This window comes from Salmo trutta, unplaced genomic scaffold (assembly GCF_901001165.1).
Source record: "Salmo trutta unplaced genomic scaffold, fSalTru1.1, whole genome shotgun sequence".
Classification (NCBI taxonomy): Eukaryota; Metazoa; Chordata; class Actinopteri; order Salmoniformes; family Salmonidae; genus Salmo; species Salmo trutta.
In genome coordinates this window covers 1-19,074 of record NW_021823363.1, presented here as the reverse complement: position 1 = coordinate 19,074, position 19,074 = coordinate 1, and the positions used below count along the sequence as shown (strand labels likewise).

Below are 19,074 nucleotides of genomic sequence, written 5' to 3'. Positions count from 1 at the left end.
ACTCCACTTTAGACACCCCTCCTTCTCTCCAATCCTTACATCTTATGGTTAGACAGGAAGAGAGTAACAGGATAATAAACCATTATTTCTCCCTTCAGGGGATCTGACCTGACCTCCTGACCTCCTGACCTCAACCCCTCATTCGCCTAATCCACAGATGTCCTCTCCTATCACCTATCGCACTCCCGTGACTCTCTCCCATCCACCCAGCACATTCCACAGCCACTCTGTCTTTCTACAGATCTCAATCCTTTATATACTATGCGTCTGATCTATCATGTCTTTAATATCTCAATGTTCAAAGTTTACCCTGCATCCAACAATGCTAAATTGTCTCCATGTAATATTCAATGGGAGAATCTCAATTTGTTTTGCTCTCCTCTGTCCTCTCCTCCACTTTGAAACAGGTCAAAGGTAATTGAGGAGCAGAGGCGAGAAGAGGAAACATGGAAACAAATGCGCTTGTATGAAATGAGACCCTCCTTCTCCATCAGGCAAAGGATGTTTAAAGGGGTGGAATCCCACAATAAATGTGTAAAGTGATAAAAACTAATTTAGCAAGATATTTTAATGCTAAAAGGACAAGACGCGTATCATTTTTGGAATACGTGTGCATGCTTTTCTCCTTCGAGAAAACAACAGCTGATTCAAATAGGGTGTGGCGGATATAATGACAGTGGACACCGCGAGGATAATCTTGTGCATCCTCTGCCAAAGTAGATAATCAAGGAGGGGAGCAGACTCCTTTGTTTGCCTACTAAAGAATTGACACTCTGCTTGACCACTCAACCACTTGTCACTTTCTGGGTCATGGAGGAGAGGAGGACTGAGGAGTCGAGGAGAGGACAAACTTTTCCCCAATTGAGAATCTCCCTATGACTTCCTACTTTTTGTGATGTAACATGTTAAAGTGTCCCCCTGTAATATGCTGTATCTTCCTCTCTCTTAGGTCTCCTTCTTCCTGTTCATAGTGTTTGTGGTGTAACATGTTAAAGTGTCCCTCTGTAACATCCTACGTCATCCTCTCTCCCAGATCTCATTCTTCCTGTTCACACTGTTTGTGGTGTAACAAGTTAAAGTGTCCCCCTGTAATATCCTGTGTCTTCCTTTCTCCCAGGTCTCCTTCTTCCTGTTCATAGTGTTTGTGGTTTACACCATGCTGCCGTTCTCCATGAGAGGAGCAGTCATAGCCAGCATCATCACATGTTTATCACACACAATCACACTCAGTGTGTGTCTGGCATCTACTGCAGAGGCCTTTGAACCACTGGTGTGGCAGGTAAGAGAACACACACACACACACACACATTTGTTAAACACATACACACACGCACGGATGCAAAGTGATGGATGAGTACACACACACACACACACACACACACACACAAACACCACACTCATTCTGATCGGTCTGTTTGAGCACCCAGGGGCGGACTTAATGATTTGGAGCCCCCAGGCATGGGATTTAAATTAAAGACATTTAACTGTAAAAATGTATTACCTTTTAATGTGTCATGAACACAACCAGTCATGATGTTTTCATCTGATTGTCAAACAAATCACTTAAAAAAGTAGGCTACCTTCGCACATTCATCCAAAATCATTACAGCATCTGAACAGTGCACTGTGCAACCACTAACTCTCCTTCAATTCGCAAGTGGCTGAAACTATCTCACCGGAGGAAGCTTCCGAGAGAGCGAAACAGCGCCCCTCTGTCTTGACATATGTAGCCCATGTATCTGATGCTGTCTGGCCAAAAATAGTATGACATGCCAGCATCAGATACATGGGCTACACATACAGTACATGTCCACTGCCTCTGCCGTGACAACGATAGCAGTATTATCAGCAGCAATCTTTTTTTTACAAAAAAAAAAAGCATATTCTATCCCCCTAGAGTCTAAGGGCCCAGGACTGGGTTTCTACCAAGCTATTATATGAAATTGTTTTAAGATGGTCATACCAAGGATCATTTAGCTATTTGATTTAGAATTGTAGGACCCTTGTAGAAATCCCCACAAAATATATAAAAAAATATTTGATGAAACACTGAATTTTGCCTTACTGATATTAGCCCATAGAAACACATTGAATAACAAATTCACACATGGAAAAACAGATAGTCAAACATTTTATCAAAAGGAAGTCGTTTTTGATGTGTCTGTCCTATATCTGAGATATAAGAAAGCTCAGGATTATTATTATTATTTTTTACAGTGGAATTACCTGTATACCTTTTTTACATGGAAAAGCCCTATTAACTCCATACATTTTTCGGGCCCATGTACCGGTTTACCTTCAAACGAGTCCCGTGACACTTGTGGGGGTCGTAGAGCAAAACAGAAAAACACAATCATGGGCGTGAGAGTCTCATCTTTCCATTCAAATTAGTATGTAGCCCAATCCACTCAGACGCTATAGGCGTTTTCTTGAGAATACCGATTTTCAGGATGTCTCCTGGTCTGACAAACACGCCATAGCTCGACCACCTTTCCCCTCAGATGGAATTGAGATGCAGACCATTTACAAAAGACATCTCTAGCTTAAACAGAAGGATTTTGATTGGGATTTAAAAATGATTATTATTATTTATTATGCCTCAAGGGGCACATGGGGGGGGCTCAAATAAAGAAATGATTGTATTTTTATTTATTTATTATATATGTATATTTGTGTATTTACTTTTTATGCCCAGCTCATGAGGCCCCTTGATGATGTGAGGCCTGAGGCAATTGCCTCTTCTGCCTAATGGTAAGTCAGTCTGAGCACCGGATGATGACTCATACCTTTACAGAGTGCCCTCGAACAGAGCTGGAATAACTGAGTGTGTGTGTGACTCATGGAGACCCATTCTATCCAGCACATTGGCATTTATTGAGATGACTCATGTACTGGAGGCAGCTCTGCAGATTGGTCTCTAGCTGGAACAGGCGTAAAGTCATAAAATCTGATTTTAAACCTATCCCTAACCTTAACCACACTGCTAACCCTAACCTTAAATTAAGACCAAAAAGCTCCTTTTTATGAGCCTATCAACTTTGCCTGGCCTACCTAGCGGAAACCACTCAGTTCTGACCCCAGGGCAAGACTCTTGACAAGAAACGTCAAACTGCTTCTATCCAGGGGCTCTCTCTCTCTCTCTCTCTCTCTCTCTCTCTCTCTCTCTCTCTCCCTCTCTCCTTGTCTCGCTCTCTTTTTCTCTCTCTCTCGCTCTCTCGCTCTCTCTCTTTCTCTCTCTCTCGCTCTCTCTCTTTCTCTCTCTCTCTCTCTTCTCTCTCTCTCTCTCTCGCTCTCTCTTTCTCTCTGTCTCCCTCTACTCTGTGTGTGTCCTCAGTACACTCTTCATTACCAGAGTAGAGCTCTCAGTCTAAATGAACTGTCCTATAAAGACTGACTGGGGCCGAGGCTAGAGGCTGAGCCTCTGTCCCAAATAGCATCCTATTCTCTGTGGGCCCTGGTCAAAAGTAATGCACAACATAGGGGATAGGCTGCCATCTGGGTTGCAGCCTCGGAATAAATGAACTGATCACAATAATCTGCTCTACAGAAGCTAGCTAGGTCAGTGGAGCTACAGCAGGCCTTAGTGTGTCATTACGTCTGTGCTGCTGGTCAATGCTAACAATATTAGTGCCTACACAGAAATAAAAGGCTAGGATGTTGCTCACAAAGTCTGTCACATACGTGTGCGTGCAGGTAGGCAGGCAAGTGCACATGCACACACAGGTACACACACACACAGCCACAACCAGTCTCAATCTCTCTCAGGTAAAGAAACGTGTATGTGTTTGTCTGTGCGTGTGTGCGTGCGTGTGTGTGAGCAAGTACATGCCTGCCAAGCGTGTGACAGACTTTGAAGGGTGCATGTTTGTGTGCCTGCATACACACACACACACACACACACACACACACACACACACACACACACACCATGGTTTACTGGAAAAACCCTTTCGAGGTCTCTGTAAATAAACGTAAATGTAATAAACATACTTATTGCCTGGTCTTCTAAAGACATGTGTCTATTTATTTACAGGGCTTTGATGAGCCTGATGTTGACCTAGTGGGGAACTAAATGAACAAGATGTGTGTACTGGGGCAGGTTTATAGGGCAATAATGTGTTATTGAGTTGTATAGATGGACATTGAGTGATTAGAATATAGGAGACTTCATCTGCACTGGCGTCAGACACTGACCTTATCTTTATGAGTCTCATCTTCGTGTGTTTTAGAGAGAGGGAGGAGATGAGAGAGAGAGATTTGTATTTCTCTTGATTGAGTCATTCACAGGTGACTCTTTCAGTATTTGATTCAAGTTTCCTATAGCATCTGTCTTCTTCTATTCCCCTGCTTTTTCACCAGCTGACCATTGTGAAGTTTTATCATGTCTGTATGAGGCCCAGTTTGGGGGTCTCTCTGATGTGTGATGCCACTGTGATTGCCAGAGGTGAGACCAAGTCACTAATATTCAAGTCATAACGTCCGTGTATCAAGTTGACTCAGAACTAGTGTCAAATCTCGAGTCCAAGTCGTGCATTCTAAGAGAAAGTTGAGTCAAGTCACAAGTTTCTTCAAGTCAAGTCTTAAGTCAAGTAAAAAAAATCTATACATGCAATGTCTTGTTCAACTACAAATTGTGACCTTGGGACTATAAGGTTCTGTCACGTCCTGACCATAGTAAGATGTTATTTTCTATGGTAGAGTAGGTCAGGGTGTGACGGGGGTGTTTTTCTATGTTTTGTATTTCTATGTTCATGTTCTAGTTTTGGTATTTCTATTTTGGTTTTGTTTGGGATGATCTCCAATTAGAGGCAGCTGGTCCTCGTTGTCTCTAATTGGAGATCATACTTAAGTAGGGTTTTTTTCCACCTGGTATTGTGGGATCTTGTTTTTGTATTGCTCCGTGAAGCCTGGAGAACGTGACGTTCGTGTTTCTTTGTTTGTTGTTTTTGTATAGTGTTCTGAGTATAATAATAAATATTTATCATGAGCACTCAACACGCTGCACCTTGGTCTACTCCTTACGACGATCGGCACAGAATATCCCACCACAAAAGGAACAAGCAGCGTGATCAGGAGTGGACCTGGGAGGACATTTTGAATGGCAAGGGATCCTGGACGTGGGAGGAGATCCAGGCTGGATGGGATCGCCTCCCATGGGAACAGGTGGCGGCAGCGAGAGCAGAACAGCAACGTTACGAGGAACGAGCACGGCAACGACGGAAGCACGAGAGGCACCCCCAAATATATATATTTGGGGGGTGCACATGGGAAGTTTGGCAGAGTCAGGGTGGAGACCTGAGCCAACTCCCTGTGCTTACCATGGGGAGCTAGTGAAGAAGCAAGCAACGTGTTATGCGGTGATGCGCACTGTGTCGCCAGTGCGCATTCACAGACCGGTGCGATCAGTGCCCGCGCCCCGCATTCGCCGTGCTAGGTTGAGCATTCAGCCAGGAAGGGTGGTGCCGGCTCAGCGCTCCTGGTCTCTAGTTCACCTTCTCAGTCCAGGATATCCTGCGCCGGCGCTACACACTGTGTCGCCAGTGCACCTGCACAGCCCAGTTCGTCCTGTGCCCGCTCCCCGCACTTGCCGGGCTAAAGCAAGCATCCAGCCAGGACGGGTTGTGTCAGCCATAAGCTCCAGACCTCCAGTGCACCTTCACGGCCCAGTATATCTTGCGCCAGTTCTACATACTGTGTCGCCAGTGCGCCTGCACAGCCCAGTTCGTCCTGTGCCCGCTCCCCGCACTTGCCGGGCTAAAGCAAGCATCCAGCCAGGACGGGTTGTGCCAGCCCTAAGCTCCAGACCTCCAGTGCGCCTCCACCGCCCAGTTTACCCTGTGCCTGCTCTGCGCACCCGGCCTCCAGTGACGTTCCCTAGTCCAGAGCTCTCAGCGACGTTCCCCAGTCCGGAGCCTCCAGCGACGTTCCCTAGTCCGGTGAGACCTGTTCCGGCTCCACGTACGAAGCCTCCAGTAATGATCCATGGCCCGGAGCCTGTAGGGATAATCCATGGCAAGAAGCCTGTAGGGATGATCCATAGCCCGGAGCCTGTAGAGATGATCCATGGCCCCGAGCCTCCAGTGATGATCCATGGCACAAAGCCTCCTGTGGTGATCCAAGGCGCGGCGCCTGCAGTGATGATCCATGTCATGGAGCCTGTAGCGACGGCCTGCAGCCTGGAACCTCCTGCGATGATCCACGGTCCGGTGGCACAGAACCAGATGGGTTCAGCGGGCGGAGCGGGGGTTACGCCCCGAACCAGAGCCGCCTCCTCTGTTGGAGGATCCGCGGGATAAGGTTATGTGTACTGCACCAGAGCCGCCATAGACATTAGTTACCCTCCCTTTTGTTTTTGTTGTTTTGTTTAGGTGCGGTCAGAGTCCGCACCTTTGGGGGGGGGGTGTACTGTCACGTCCTGACCATAGTAAGATGTTATTTTCTATGGTAGAGTAGGTCAGGGCGCGACAGGGGGTGTTTTTCTATGTTTTGTATTTCTATGATCATGTCCTAGTTTTGGTATTTCTATGTTGGTTTTGTTTGGGATGATCTCCAATTAGAGGCAGCTGGTCCTCGTTGTCTCTAATTGGAGATCATACTTAAGTAGGGTTTCTTTCCACCTGGTGTTGTGGGATCTTGTTTTTGTATTGCTCAGTGAAGCCTGCAGAACGTGACGTTCGTGTTTCTTTGTTTGTTGTTTTTGTATAGTGTTCTGAGTATAATAAATATTTATGATGAGCACTCAACACGCTGCACCTTGGTCTACTCCTTACGACGATCGTCACAGGTTCTCTCTGACATTTTAGTCAGAAATGAGTTAGTCACATATAACAGATCTTTAGATTGTTCTTCATATGTCTGTGGAGATTTCTGAAAGTACATTTTATGTAAAAACTAGAAAGTTCTATCTGCATAAACCCATTTGAACTTGACGCTTCAAGCTTATATATGCAATCCAATCCCAAGCCTGCACAAATACAGATGGACTAATCAGAACACGTCTTTGCCATTTCCCTCTAAGTATGGTCTAGCCAGCAATAATGGCCCGCAAGCAAAAAAACAACGTCAGAAATCTTCAAGTAAATTATGTTGTCACATCGTTTTTCAGTGATGACAAAAATTTGTCTGATGATCATAATACATTTCTTAATGTATTTGATGTTGTGTACTGACTAACTTGGTAAAATAGCATGTAAATCTTAGTGGGGCAAACACATTTTTCTGGGTGGATGCATGCCAGCAAAGCCACTACACAACACAGCACTAAGCATTACAAATGATTTGGGTGAGGCACATGGGCTACTAACAGTTTACTACACAACATACACTTAGTATTACTTTTTTAGCTACAGTATACATATCTCCGTTGCGTATTAAATCATTTATGCAGCAGCATACAAGACATTGTTGGACTCACTTTGTTGTGCTGTGCTCACTTGAACAGGAAGGTGGCGTGGCGGTCCTTCTTGTGGGCTCCAGAAAGAGACCCGAAATCCCGACTTAGAATTCACAGTTGGATGACCGTTAAAAATAATTTTCCGTATTTTCCCAGTCAGACCTAGTTTTATCCGAGTTCCCAGTTGTCTTGAACTCACTGAAGTCTGAGATTTTCCAGTTCTGAGTTTCCAGTTGTTTTTAACGCGGCAGACGTCATGCTGGATTGATAGCATGGCCAATGTATTCAAACTTTCCTAGCCCATGGCATTACCCCCTTTTTTGTGATATCCAATTAGTAGTTACGATCTTGTCTCATCGCTCCAACTCCCCTACGGACTTGCCAAAATTTGAGAGCCAAGCCGCACTGCTTCTTGCTCGCTTAACCCGGAAGCCAGCCGCACCAATGTCTCAGAGGTAACACTGTCAAACTGACAACCGGAGTCAGCTTGCCGGTGTCCGGCCCACCACAAGGAGTCGCTAGAGCATGATGAGACAAGGGCATCCCGGACGGCTGAACCCTCCCCGAACCCGGACGACGCTGGGTCAATTGTCTAGCTTGCTAGCTAAGATTTTGAAAGTATGATGTTGACATGATCAGTCCAATCAAAGCTACGGTAGATATAACGTGATTTGACGTCATTTTATCTGTGGCCAATGACCTTGAGCCTTCTTGCATGGGCACTTCTAATGTAAGTTCACGTCAGCACCCAAGGGGCTTGAATTTTCTTGCTCTACCCGTAAATTTTGTGGCGACATAGTATCCCCATGAGTGACAGAACACTGAGCCAATCACGGCGCAGCTAGAGAACATTACCAACCCCTACGCTTCGTGTTTTCCGCAGGCTACCCTACCACCACCACAGAAAGCACTGAGCTAGGCTAAAGCACTGAGCTAGGCTAAAGCACTGAGCTAGGCTAAAGCACTGAGCTAGGCTAAAGCACTGAGCTAGGCTGAAACACCTGCATTTTGGAGCTGCCCTACTTCAGAAAGCAAAAGAGACCATGTTTGTATGCGGCTATCACAGTTTTTTCCAACTGCTTACACACAAAATCTTTTCATGTCACACGAGTTTTGAAACCTCTCAGTCAAAGTGCATAACTACACACCAAATATCCAAAACCATAAGCTATTTCTCAGCCTTTGACTCAGTTGTCAATTGCATAAAACACTTTGTTCAAAACACTACACACAATTCTCTACCTAAAACACAAAAATCTAACAGGAAGTGACTTGCTTTCCTTTTCCAAACACAACCAATCAAAATGCTACACTTATTCACCAGGTCACACACACAATAGGACAGAGGGCAATTACCAATGTCCCTGGACAGCGTGGGGGTAATATAACTATGTGTGCTGCCATCACTCAAAACGGGGTCCTCCATCACAATGCCACACTGGGTCCGTACAACACCGGCCATATGATCACTTTTCTGGATACAATTTACACAATGCTTGTCCCTGATCCAGATCAGGAGCCTGCTAGATTTGTGGTTTTATGGGACAATGTTAGTTTTCAATGGGCTGTTCTGGTCCAAAACTGGTTTGCCACCCATCCACAATTTGTAGTTTTGTACCTACCCCCATATTCACCTTTTCTAAATCCCATCGAGGAATTCTTCTCAGCCTGGCGCTGGAAAGTGTATGATCGCCAACCCTATGCCCGCATGCCGCTTCTCCAGGCAATGGAGGATGCATGTGGGGACATAGAGGTTGCCTCTGTCCAAGGTTGGATACCCCATGCTAGGAGATACTACCCTCGATGTTTGGCAAGAGAAAACATATCTTGTGATGTGGACGAAGTATTGTGTCCAGACCCAGCCCGGAGAAGAGATGAAGCGTAGCTTAGCACTAGTGACTGCCCCCCCCCCCCCCCCCACCAATTCCTGGACTGCCCCCCCGGGACCCCACACACACAATTGTGTTCTTTACTGTATTCTGAAGAATATACTTTTGGTTTACATATGTTTATGGTTTTGTTGTATGCTACTGTATACAACAGTAATGTTTGGCCTAATAAATATTTTCTGTTTCTACATTGCATTGGTGTTTACAGTGTACTTGTTAACCCTCTCAGCAGATTACTTTCACTGTAGAACATTGTATTGAAATGTAGATATAAGCCTATGAAAGACCAAAGAGCTTTAGATTTAGAACAACAGTGTTTACATGGTATATCCAAAAATGTACTATTATGAAAGCAGTGTTTGCCATTTGATGCAAATGCTTCATTCTGACATGTGTTTATGGCATTTTGAATGCAGTGTTACATTTTGAAGGAGATGTGAGGCATTTTGCATTTTGTGTGTGCAGTTTAGGGAATTGTGTGTAGAGTTTTGAAAAAAGGAGAGACAGTTTTGAAAACGTGTGTAAGCAGTTGGAAAGAATTGTAACTCAATGATTATTTATTTTTTACATTGTTTGCAAACGGATATGTGACACATATTTTACGGCCAAATTAACTAGCAAAACAGGAAGAAAAAAAACAGCCCTGAATGACACTTCGCCACTGGTCTTCTTACAAACTGAACATGTCTAACTCAGAAGAGTCAGCTGGAACCTTAAAGCTGAACCCAGATTGACATGTCAGAGCCAAAAGGTTCTATCTGAGATTGCACACCCCTACAAAATCTGATGTACAAATGTCTCAGGACTTTGATACTCTGTACTTTAGGTACCTTTAAGGTGAGGACCTTCGTGGGTTATGAAAGAAGAATTCACTACCAAAAAGTTCTGAAATCTGGGATGTGAAAGCTTTGATGCTAAATATCTCAGAACTACGCTTTGTGCAGATAGAACCTTATTGTCCCAAGGTCACACATTTTTTGTCTATTTATCGAGGCTACCAGAGAGCCCTTTTTATAATTTTTTTCTACAGAACATTTTGATTACATAATAATTACTTTAAAAAACAAATTCAAAATGCAAGCTTCATAAGTAAATTATAAATTCCAAGCAATTTTGGCATACCAAAAGACCCCTAAGCCCATGCTAGTAATTGTTGATTGACGCCCCATTGCTGGTGAGCTCGCAAAGTAAACAGTTAGTATTCTTAATCAAGTTTTGGAGCTGCATATTTATTTATGGCAATCTTCTCTCCCTACAATTTCACGGTGGCGCTGCACCCGATCCTATAGCTGCACATCAAATCATCACTATATTCGCTTAACGCTTTGACCCGCGACCCCCCTAAAAGGAGGGTTTGAAAGCTTGAGACCACAGCGCCCGACATGCACGCGCGCACACGGCGAAAAGTGCGCACAGGATGAAATGAAAAAGCGCGCACAATCGATGCGCAAAGGTAGTCTGTCATTACAGCGATAAACGGTGATGCATTTTAAAAACGCAAGATACATAAATGAACTGCGTTTCACACCAGCATTTTGAGCTTAAAGTCATTCATGTTAGTAGTCAATGTCAACTAGGGATATCATGTCACATTGTCACTTCTCTGGAGTCCAGACCAAGTAGGCTCATACGGCCTACCTCTATGCAACGGGGGTTGCAGGATCGGAAGGAAAGCATGATCTGTCTGTAGCCTTTTTCTTCCTCACAAATATCGTAATTAATTCGCCATAAAATGTTACATCATCATCCCATAGCTACGTATTGAAGGTAGTGTGATGTTACAGATATCACTGAGGTATATCATTATAACCCACCCAAACTAGGCCTATCTGAAATATGATCAATGAAATCACCAGGCAGCCTATTGTTCTAGCAGGTTGCTAAACTGTATTTATATGGATAATATTAACGTAGGTAGGCAGGATAATGTGTTAAACCGGAGATAATAAAACAAGCTCTTTCTTGTCACTAAACTGGATATGTGAGCCCGCCTTTTTATTGGTTCTGAAATCAGATGCTTTTTAAACAAAATGTGGTGCATTGACGTAGGCCTATGTAGGTAACCAGATCGAATAAGCAAAGCGACTGTTGATTGACAGTTTTATGGTCCAATCAGAGGGCCGAGTGTGAGTTTCACTAGACGATCTTCTTCTGTTTTTGCAAGGAGAGGGGAGGGGAGGGGAGGACTGGGAGAACGTGCTTCATCTGTCTCTGGATGCGTGGAGAGTAGCCTAATCCGCCTAGACTCTGTGCCACAAAATGAGTGCCAAAACGTTACAAAACATGGCCACATAATTTCAAGTAATCAGTCTCAAGTCAAAGTCAAGTTCCGAGTCTTGAGGCTCCAAGTCGACGTCAAGTCATAAGTTATTGAATTTTCAATCAAGTCGAGTTTCAAGTCATCAAATGTCAAGTCATGTGTCTCGAGTCCACATCTAAGGTGACTGCATGCACAGCGGATGTGATGGAATGCTATTGGAAATTGTTAGGTTGGTTGACTGGTAAAATATACCAGTCTGTGAAAAATATTTTTTTTCTAGGAGGACTAATTGTATTCTATTCTCTTTTCTTCTCATCTCCTCTCCTGTCCCGTCCTCCCCTCCTCTACCCTATACCCTCTCCTATACCATATACCCTGTCCCGTCCTCCCCTCCTCTACCATATACCCTCTCCTGTCCCGTCCTCCCCTCCTCTACCCTATACCATATACCCTCTCCTGTCCCGTCCTCCCCTCCTCTACCCTATACCATATACCTGTCCTGTCCCGTCCTCCCCTCCTCTACCCTATACCATATACCTGTCCTGTCCCGTCCTCCCCTCCTCTACCCTATACCCTCTCCTGTCCCGTCCTCCCCTCCTCTACCCTATACCCTCTCCTGTCCCGTCCTCCCCTCCTCTACCCTAGACCATATACCTGTCCTGTCCCGTCCTCCCCTCCTCTACCCTATACCCTCTCCTGTCCCGTCCTCCCCTCCTCTACCCTATACCCTCTCCTGTCCCGTCCTCCCCTCCCTCTATACCCTATACCCTCTCCTGTCCCGTCCTCCCCTCCTCTACCCTATATACCCTCTCCTGTCCCCGTCCTCCCCTCCTCTACCCTATACCCTCTCCTGTCCCGTCCTCCCCTCCTCTACCCTATACCCTCTCCTGTCCCGTCCTCCCCTCCTCTACCCTATACCCCTCTCCTGTCCCGTCCTCCCCCCCTCTACCCTATACCCTCTCCTGTCCCGTCCTCCCCTCCTCTACCCTATACCCTCTCCTGTCCCGTCCTCCCTCCTCTACCCTATACCCTCTCCTGTCCCGTCCTCCCCTCCTCTACCCTCTACCCTATACCCTCTCCTGTCCCGTCCTCCCCTCCTCTACCCTATACCCTCCTGTCCCGTCCTCCCCTCCCTACCCTATACCATATACCCTCTCCTGTCCCGTCCTCCCCTCCTCTACCCTATACCCTCTCCTGTCCCGTCCTCCCCTCCTCTACCCTATACCATATACCCTCTCCTGTCCCGTCCTCCCCTCCTCTACCCTATACCATATACCCTCTCCTGTCCCGTCCTCCCTCCTCTACCCTATACCATATACCCTCTCCTGTCCCGTCCTCCCCTCCTCTACCCTATACCCTCTCCTGTCCCGTCCTCCCCTCCTCTACCCTATACCATATACCCTCTCCTGTCCCGTCCTCCCCTCCTCTACCCTATACCCTCTCCTGTCCCGTCCTCCCCTCCTCTACCCTATACCCTCTCCTGTCCCGTCCTCCCCTCCTCTACCCTATACCCTCTCCTGTCCCGTCCTCCCCTCCTCTACCCTATACCATATGCCCTCTCCTGTCCCGTCCTCCCCTCCTCTACCCTATACCATATACCCTCTCCTGTCCCGTCCTCCCCTCCTCTACCCTATACCATATACCTCTCCTGTCCCGTCCTCCCCTCCTCTACCCTCTACCCTATACCATATACCTCTCCTGTCCCGTCCTCCCCTCCTCTACCCTATACCATATACCCTCTCCTGTCCCGTCCTCCCCTCCTCTACCCTATACCATATACCTGTCCTGTCCCGTCCTCCCCTCCTCTACCCTATACCCTCTCCTGTCCCGTCCTCCCCTCCTCTACCCTATACCATATACCCTCTCCTGTCCCGTCCTCCCCTCCTCTACCCTATACCATATACCTCTCCTGTCCCGTCCTCCCCTCCTCTACCCTATACCATATACCCTCTCCTGTCCCGTCCTCCCCTCCTCTACCCTCTACCCTATACCATATACCTCTCCTGTCCCGTCCTCCCCTCCTCTACCCTATACCATATACCCTCTCCTGTCCCGTCCTCCCCTCCTCTACCCTATACCATATACCTGTCCTGTCCCGTCCTCCCCTCCTCTACCCTATACCCTCTCCTGTCCCGTCCTCCCCTCCTCTACCCTATACCATATACCCCCTCCTGTCCCGTCCTCCCCTCCTCTACCCTATACCATATACCTCTCCTGTCCCGTCCTCCCCTCCTCTACCCTATACCATATACCCTCTCCTGTCCCGTCCTCCCCTCCTCTACCCTATACCATATACCCTCTCCTGTCCCGTCCTCCCCTCCTCTACCCTATACCATATACCCTCTCCTGTCCCATCCTCCCCTCCTCTACCCTCTACCCTATACCCATATACCCCTTACCTACCTGTCCCGTCCTCCCCTCCTCTACCTATACCATATACCCTGTCCCGTCCTCCCCTCCTCTACCCTATACCATATACCCTCTCCTGTCCCGTCCTCCCCTCCTCTACCCTATACCATATACCCTCTCCTGTCCCGTCCTCCCCTCCTCTACCCTATACCATATACCCTCTCCTGTCCTGTCCTCCCCCCTCCTCTACTCTACCCTATACCATATACCCTCTCCTGTCCCGTCCTCCCCTCCTCTACCCTATACCATATACCCTCTCCTGTCCCATCCTCCCCTCCTCTACCCTCTACCCTATACCATATACCCTCTCCTGTCCCATCCTCCCCTCCTCTACCCTATACCATATACCCTGTCCCGTCCTCCCCTCTTCTACCCTATACCATATACCTTCTCCTGTCCCGTCCTCCCCTCCTCTACCCTATACCATATACCCTCTCCTGTCCCGTCCTCCCCTCCTCTACCCTATACCATATACCCTCTCCTGTCCCGTCCTCCCCTCCTCTACCCTATACCGTATATACCCTCTCCTCTCCTCTATCAGATCCTGGCTAACATCATTATCTTTACGTGTGGTAACCTGGCTGGAGCGTACCATAAGCACCTGATGGACCTGGCCCTCAGACAGACCTACCAGGACACCTGCAACTGCATCAAGTCCCCCATCAAACTGGAGTTTGAGAAACACCAGCAGGTAGGCCTGCTAGACACAGACAGTATAGACACACATCCCTACACTCTTAGAAAAACAGATGCTATCTAGAACCTAAAAGGGTTCTTTGGCTGTTCCCATAGGAGAACCCTTTGAAGAACCCTGTTTGATTCCAGTTAGAAACCTTTTGGTTCCAAGTAGCACCGTTTTGGGTTCCATGTAGAACTCTTTCCACAGAGGGTACTACATGTAACCAAAAAGGGTTCTCCTATGGGGACAGACGAAGAACCCTTTTGGAACCCTTTTTCCTAAGAATGTACACACACATGCATGCACACAGACAGCGTATAAAGCATATTAAGTATTGTGTGTGTGTGTGTGTGTGTGTGTGTGTGGGGGGGCACCTTAGGGGATGTGACTTCATAAATGGGGCTCAGTAAAGAGTAGAAAGTATAGAGGGCCATTATATCCTTCACAAACCACAGGCTAATTTTCCTAAAACACAGAGGCAAATTAACACACTTACACACATACACTTGCATGCACGTACAAACACACACACACACACACACACACACACACACACACACACACACACACACACACACACACACACACACACACATACATACACACATACACACATACGCAAACTCTGAACCCATTTCCTAAAACACAGCAGCAAATTAACTCCAGAATAGGTTTGGGGACTGGATGGGGAACTGCATGGGATTGGTGGCTAAAAATAGACTTTGCTTGTTAACCTCCACTGTCTTCCCTCACTCCCTCCCTCGCTCTCCTCTCCCTCCATACAACTCTGAATTGAAAAAAAATGTTGATCTATTTTTTTTAGGAAATTATGTTTGTGTTTTTTACAAAAACAAAAATCTCCCAAAAATCATAATCTCCTCACTTTGAAGTCCAGTCATTACTATAAAATTACAGGCTACTTTTCTGGTTTGGGCTGGCTTCAGCTTAATTAATCACTATCTCCCTACTATATACACACACACACACACACACACACACACACACACACACACACACACACACACACACACACACACACACACACACACACACACACACACACACACACACACACAGTGTAACAGGGTATCTCTGTCCAGCAGACCCACTTTTTTTTCTGCCTCATTATGTCACCACATAGGCATTCATTTAACCTTTATGTCACTGCGTTAAGGCATTATAACGCATGGCTGACTCTTACCTAACACCACATTACTTACCTACCACTGTTACTCTTAGAAGCTGGAACTAGAGTAACTACATGATTTGTAGTTGATAAATCACTTAAAATGACCCGTTGAACTAGTGTCCTAAAGGACAGGCCAGGGTTGAGAAAACGATTATTGGCGTAAGTAAATGGAGACTTATAATCATGTTCATGACAGTAGAAACTGGAGGAAACGCATTGATTAAATGAGATAAAATGATCTGCGTTCCTAGAGTTGAGCTGGTACCACATCTAAATGTTTGCTTCCCTTCCCAGACTGCTGCTGGAGAGATAATTGACCACGTTGTGATGAGTACTAGTCAGTCTGATTTACACTCACTGCAATCAAGGCCTACTGCAATCAATGCAACCACAAACACACAAGCATACAAACACACACACACACACACACACACACACACACACACACACACACACACACACACACACACACACCACACACACACACACACACACACACCCCTGCACCCCTGTATTCAGGCACACATTCGCACTCACACACAAACACACACACACACACATGCATGCACACACACACTCACGCACACACACACACACAGACAAGGTTAATTGCAGACTGTGAGTCCGGTACATTTTCTGCCATTTAAAAGAGACTGAACACAGTAAATCAGAGGAGGCTGGTAGGAGGAGCTATAGGAGGATGGGCTCATTGTAATGGCTGGAAAGGAAGAAATGGAACAATATCAAACATATGGAAACCACATTTTGACTCCGTTCCGTTAGCTCTCATTCCAGCCATTACAATGAGCCCATCCTCCTATAGCTCTTCTCACCAGCCTCCTCTGCAGGACATATATTTTAGTAACCTTCCATTAGTATTACTGTTATTACCCATCGAGAGGCCTGGTCCTGATTACTGAATTATCCACTCATAAATATCAGTCTGGTGTGTGTATGTTTTGTGTGTGTGTATGTGTATGTTTTGTGTGTGTGTATGCGCACCGAAAGCAGTTAATTTGGACTTCACAGGACTTATCCTCTTTCTCTCTTTCGCCCTTTCTATCCCTCTCTCTCACAACAGGAAAGGTTACTGTTGTCCCTGCTCCCGGCCCATATCGCCCGTGTGATGAAGGCAGAGATCATTCAGAGGTTACAGGGACCAAGGGACAGGGACTTCGGCCGGGCAGAGGGCACCAACAACTTTCACAACCTCTATGTCCAACGACACACCAACGTTAGGTAAACATCTGTCTCTACTCTACTCTACTCTACTCTACTCTACTCTACTCTACTCTACTCTACTCTACTCTACTCTACTCTGCTCTGCTCTGCTCTGCTCTGCTCTGCTCTACACTGCACTACACTACTCTCCTCTCCATCCTAGATAGGTCATCTATGCTGTGTCCTGTTTGTGTTATTTGTGTTCCTTAGTGGTCTGTAGTGGTACTGTGGAGCTCAGTTAATCCAGGCTCCAGTCTACTGGATTCTATTGGTGATTACTGTTGAAATAGAGAGTCAAGTAGATCCTATATACATACAGTCAACGATCTCCTTCTGTAGATTGAAGGACAAGGAGCTCCACTCAGCTCCAATCTGTAATCATAAGGCTAGTCCAATCATCATCAATGTATTGAAACTCTATTGTGTTGTTGTTAGTAATGCCTTTTCCATCATGGTGGTATAACTGAGAGGGATGTAGCAATGTTCTCGGTTTGGATGGGGCTCTCACAAGTTTGTGTGTATGCAAAATCGTCTGTCTGGTGGTGAATATTTCTCAAGAGTGTAGAGCTCAGAAGTAGTTTACCATTGACCTCTATGATTATAGCTAATGGGTTTTCAAAGGACTGAGATTCTCCCAGGCAGTTGGGAATGGCTGCACCTCAGATGCGTTGCTGTCCAACGTCATTGTGGTCGCTGAAAGGCAGTTCTTATTCAGATTCTGACGGCATCACTGTCGCTGTCCTTGGTGCGGAAATCTCAGATTAGAGGAGAAAAGAAAAGACCACTGGGCCTTTTACTGATGGGGTATTCCTCTGTCCCTTCTCTCTCTCTTCTCTCTGCAGTATTCTGCAGAGCATAAGAAAGAAAGAGAGGAGGAAAGTAGAAGACACATGTTTTTTTTACTTTGTTTAAGCCCTGTGACTCTCTTCCCCCCCCCTCTCTCTCTCTCGCTCTCTCTCTCTCTCTCTCTCTCTCTCTCTCTCTCTCTCTCTCTCTCTCTCTCTCTCTCTCTCTCTCTCTCTCTCTCTCTCCTCCTCTCTCTCTCATCTTTCTTCTCTCTTCCTCTATCGCCAGCTCTTTCATCTCTCTCTCCTCTCTCTCTCTCTGTTGCTCTCTCTGTTTGTTTCAGATTCTGTATGCAGACATAGTAGGATTCACTAAACTTGCTGGTGACTGCTCACGCCGGAGAACTGGTGCACATGCTGAATGAACTGTTCGGCCAGTTTGACCAGATCGCCAAGGTAATGTTACACGCACCCATATGAATGACACAGACACAGGGATGACACACACACGGATGACACACACCCGGATGTAACACATGCTAGCAACACACACACATACACACACACATGGACACACGCACACAGACAAACTAGCACACCATACCACATAACGGTAGTTGTGCGTAATATCCGTAGGAAGTTTTCCTCTCTTGGCTGATCTGTCTGCTGGTTTTCTCAGATGGAGTGTTAGCTGTTGATTCATGTCAGTGGCAGCAACAGGCCTAACACAACACACACACACACACACACACACACACACACACACACACCACACACACACACACACACACACCACACACACACACACACACGCACACTGCCTAGTGCCCCAGCAATTTGTTTGTTATATAATAGACAGAGGAGTTTGGATGTTTGGGCATTGCTGTAAGCAGCCTCACATCTAGTGGGAGTGTGTTTGGTCATCGTTGTGTATGTGAGAGGGCATTAGCACATCTGTGTAGGTGTATGTGTTCACCAGGGATGCACAGTAATGAAGTTCCACAAGCTATGCAAAGTTCATACCAAGTTGATGAAAAGTAGATTTTTGAATATGCTGGCTAATGGTTATTTGCATAATCTGTAAACCCCAGGTCATATTTAGATTTTCTCTGGATGTTTTATATTTATTTAGACAAAGTAAGTTTTTTATTCTGATTCTGAAATTCACTTTCTCTTTCTCTCCCTAGCTCTGTGCATTTGTTGCCCCCTCTCCCTACTCCTCTCCCTACTAACTCATGTCTCTCTCTCC

At 46.2% G+C, this 19,074-nt stretch overlaps 1 protein-coding gene across 1 annotated transcript; it reads left to right on the top strand.

Annotated features, from left to right (window-relative positions):
- Positions 1–1,010: 1,010 nt before the first annotated feature.
- Positions 1,011–17,068, top strand: LOC115190417 (adenylate cyclase type 2-like). Its single transcript, XM_029748739.1, has 3 exons — positions 1,011–1,279; positions 14,493–14,642; positions 16,901–17,068. The coding sequence occupies exons 1-3, from the start codon at positions 1,157–1,159 to the stop codon at positions 17,060–17,062; spliced, it is 435 nt and encodes a 144-aa protein (XP_029604599.1). The 5' UTR covers positions 1,011–1,156; the 3' UTR covers positions 17,063–17,068.
- Positions 17,069–19,074: the final 2,006 nt, after the last annotated feature.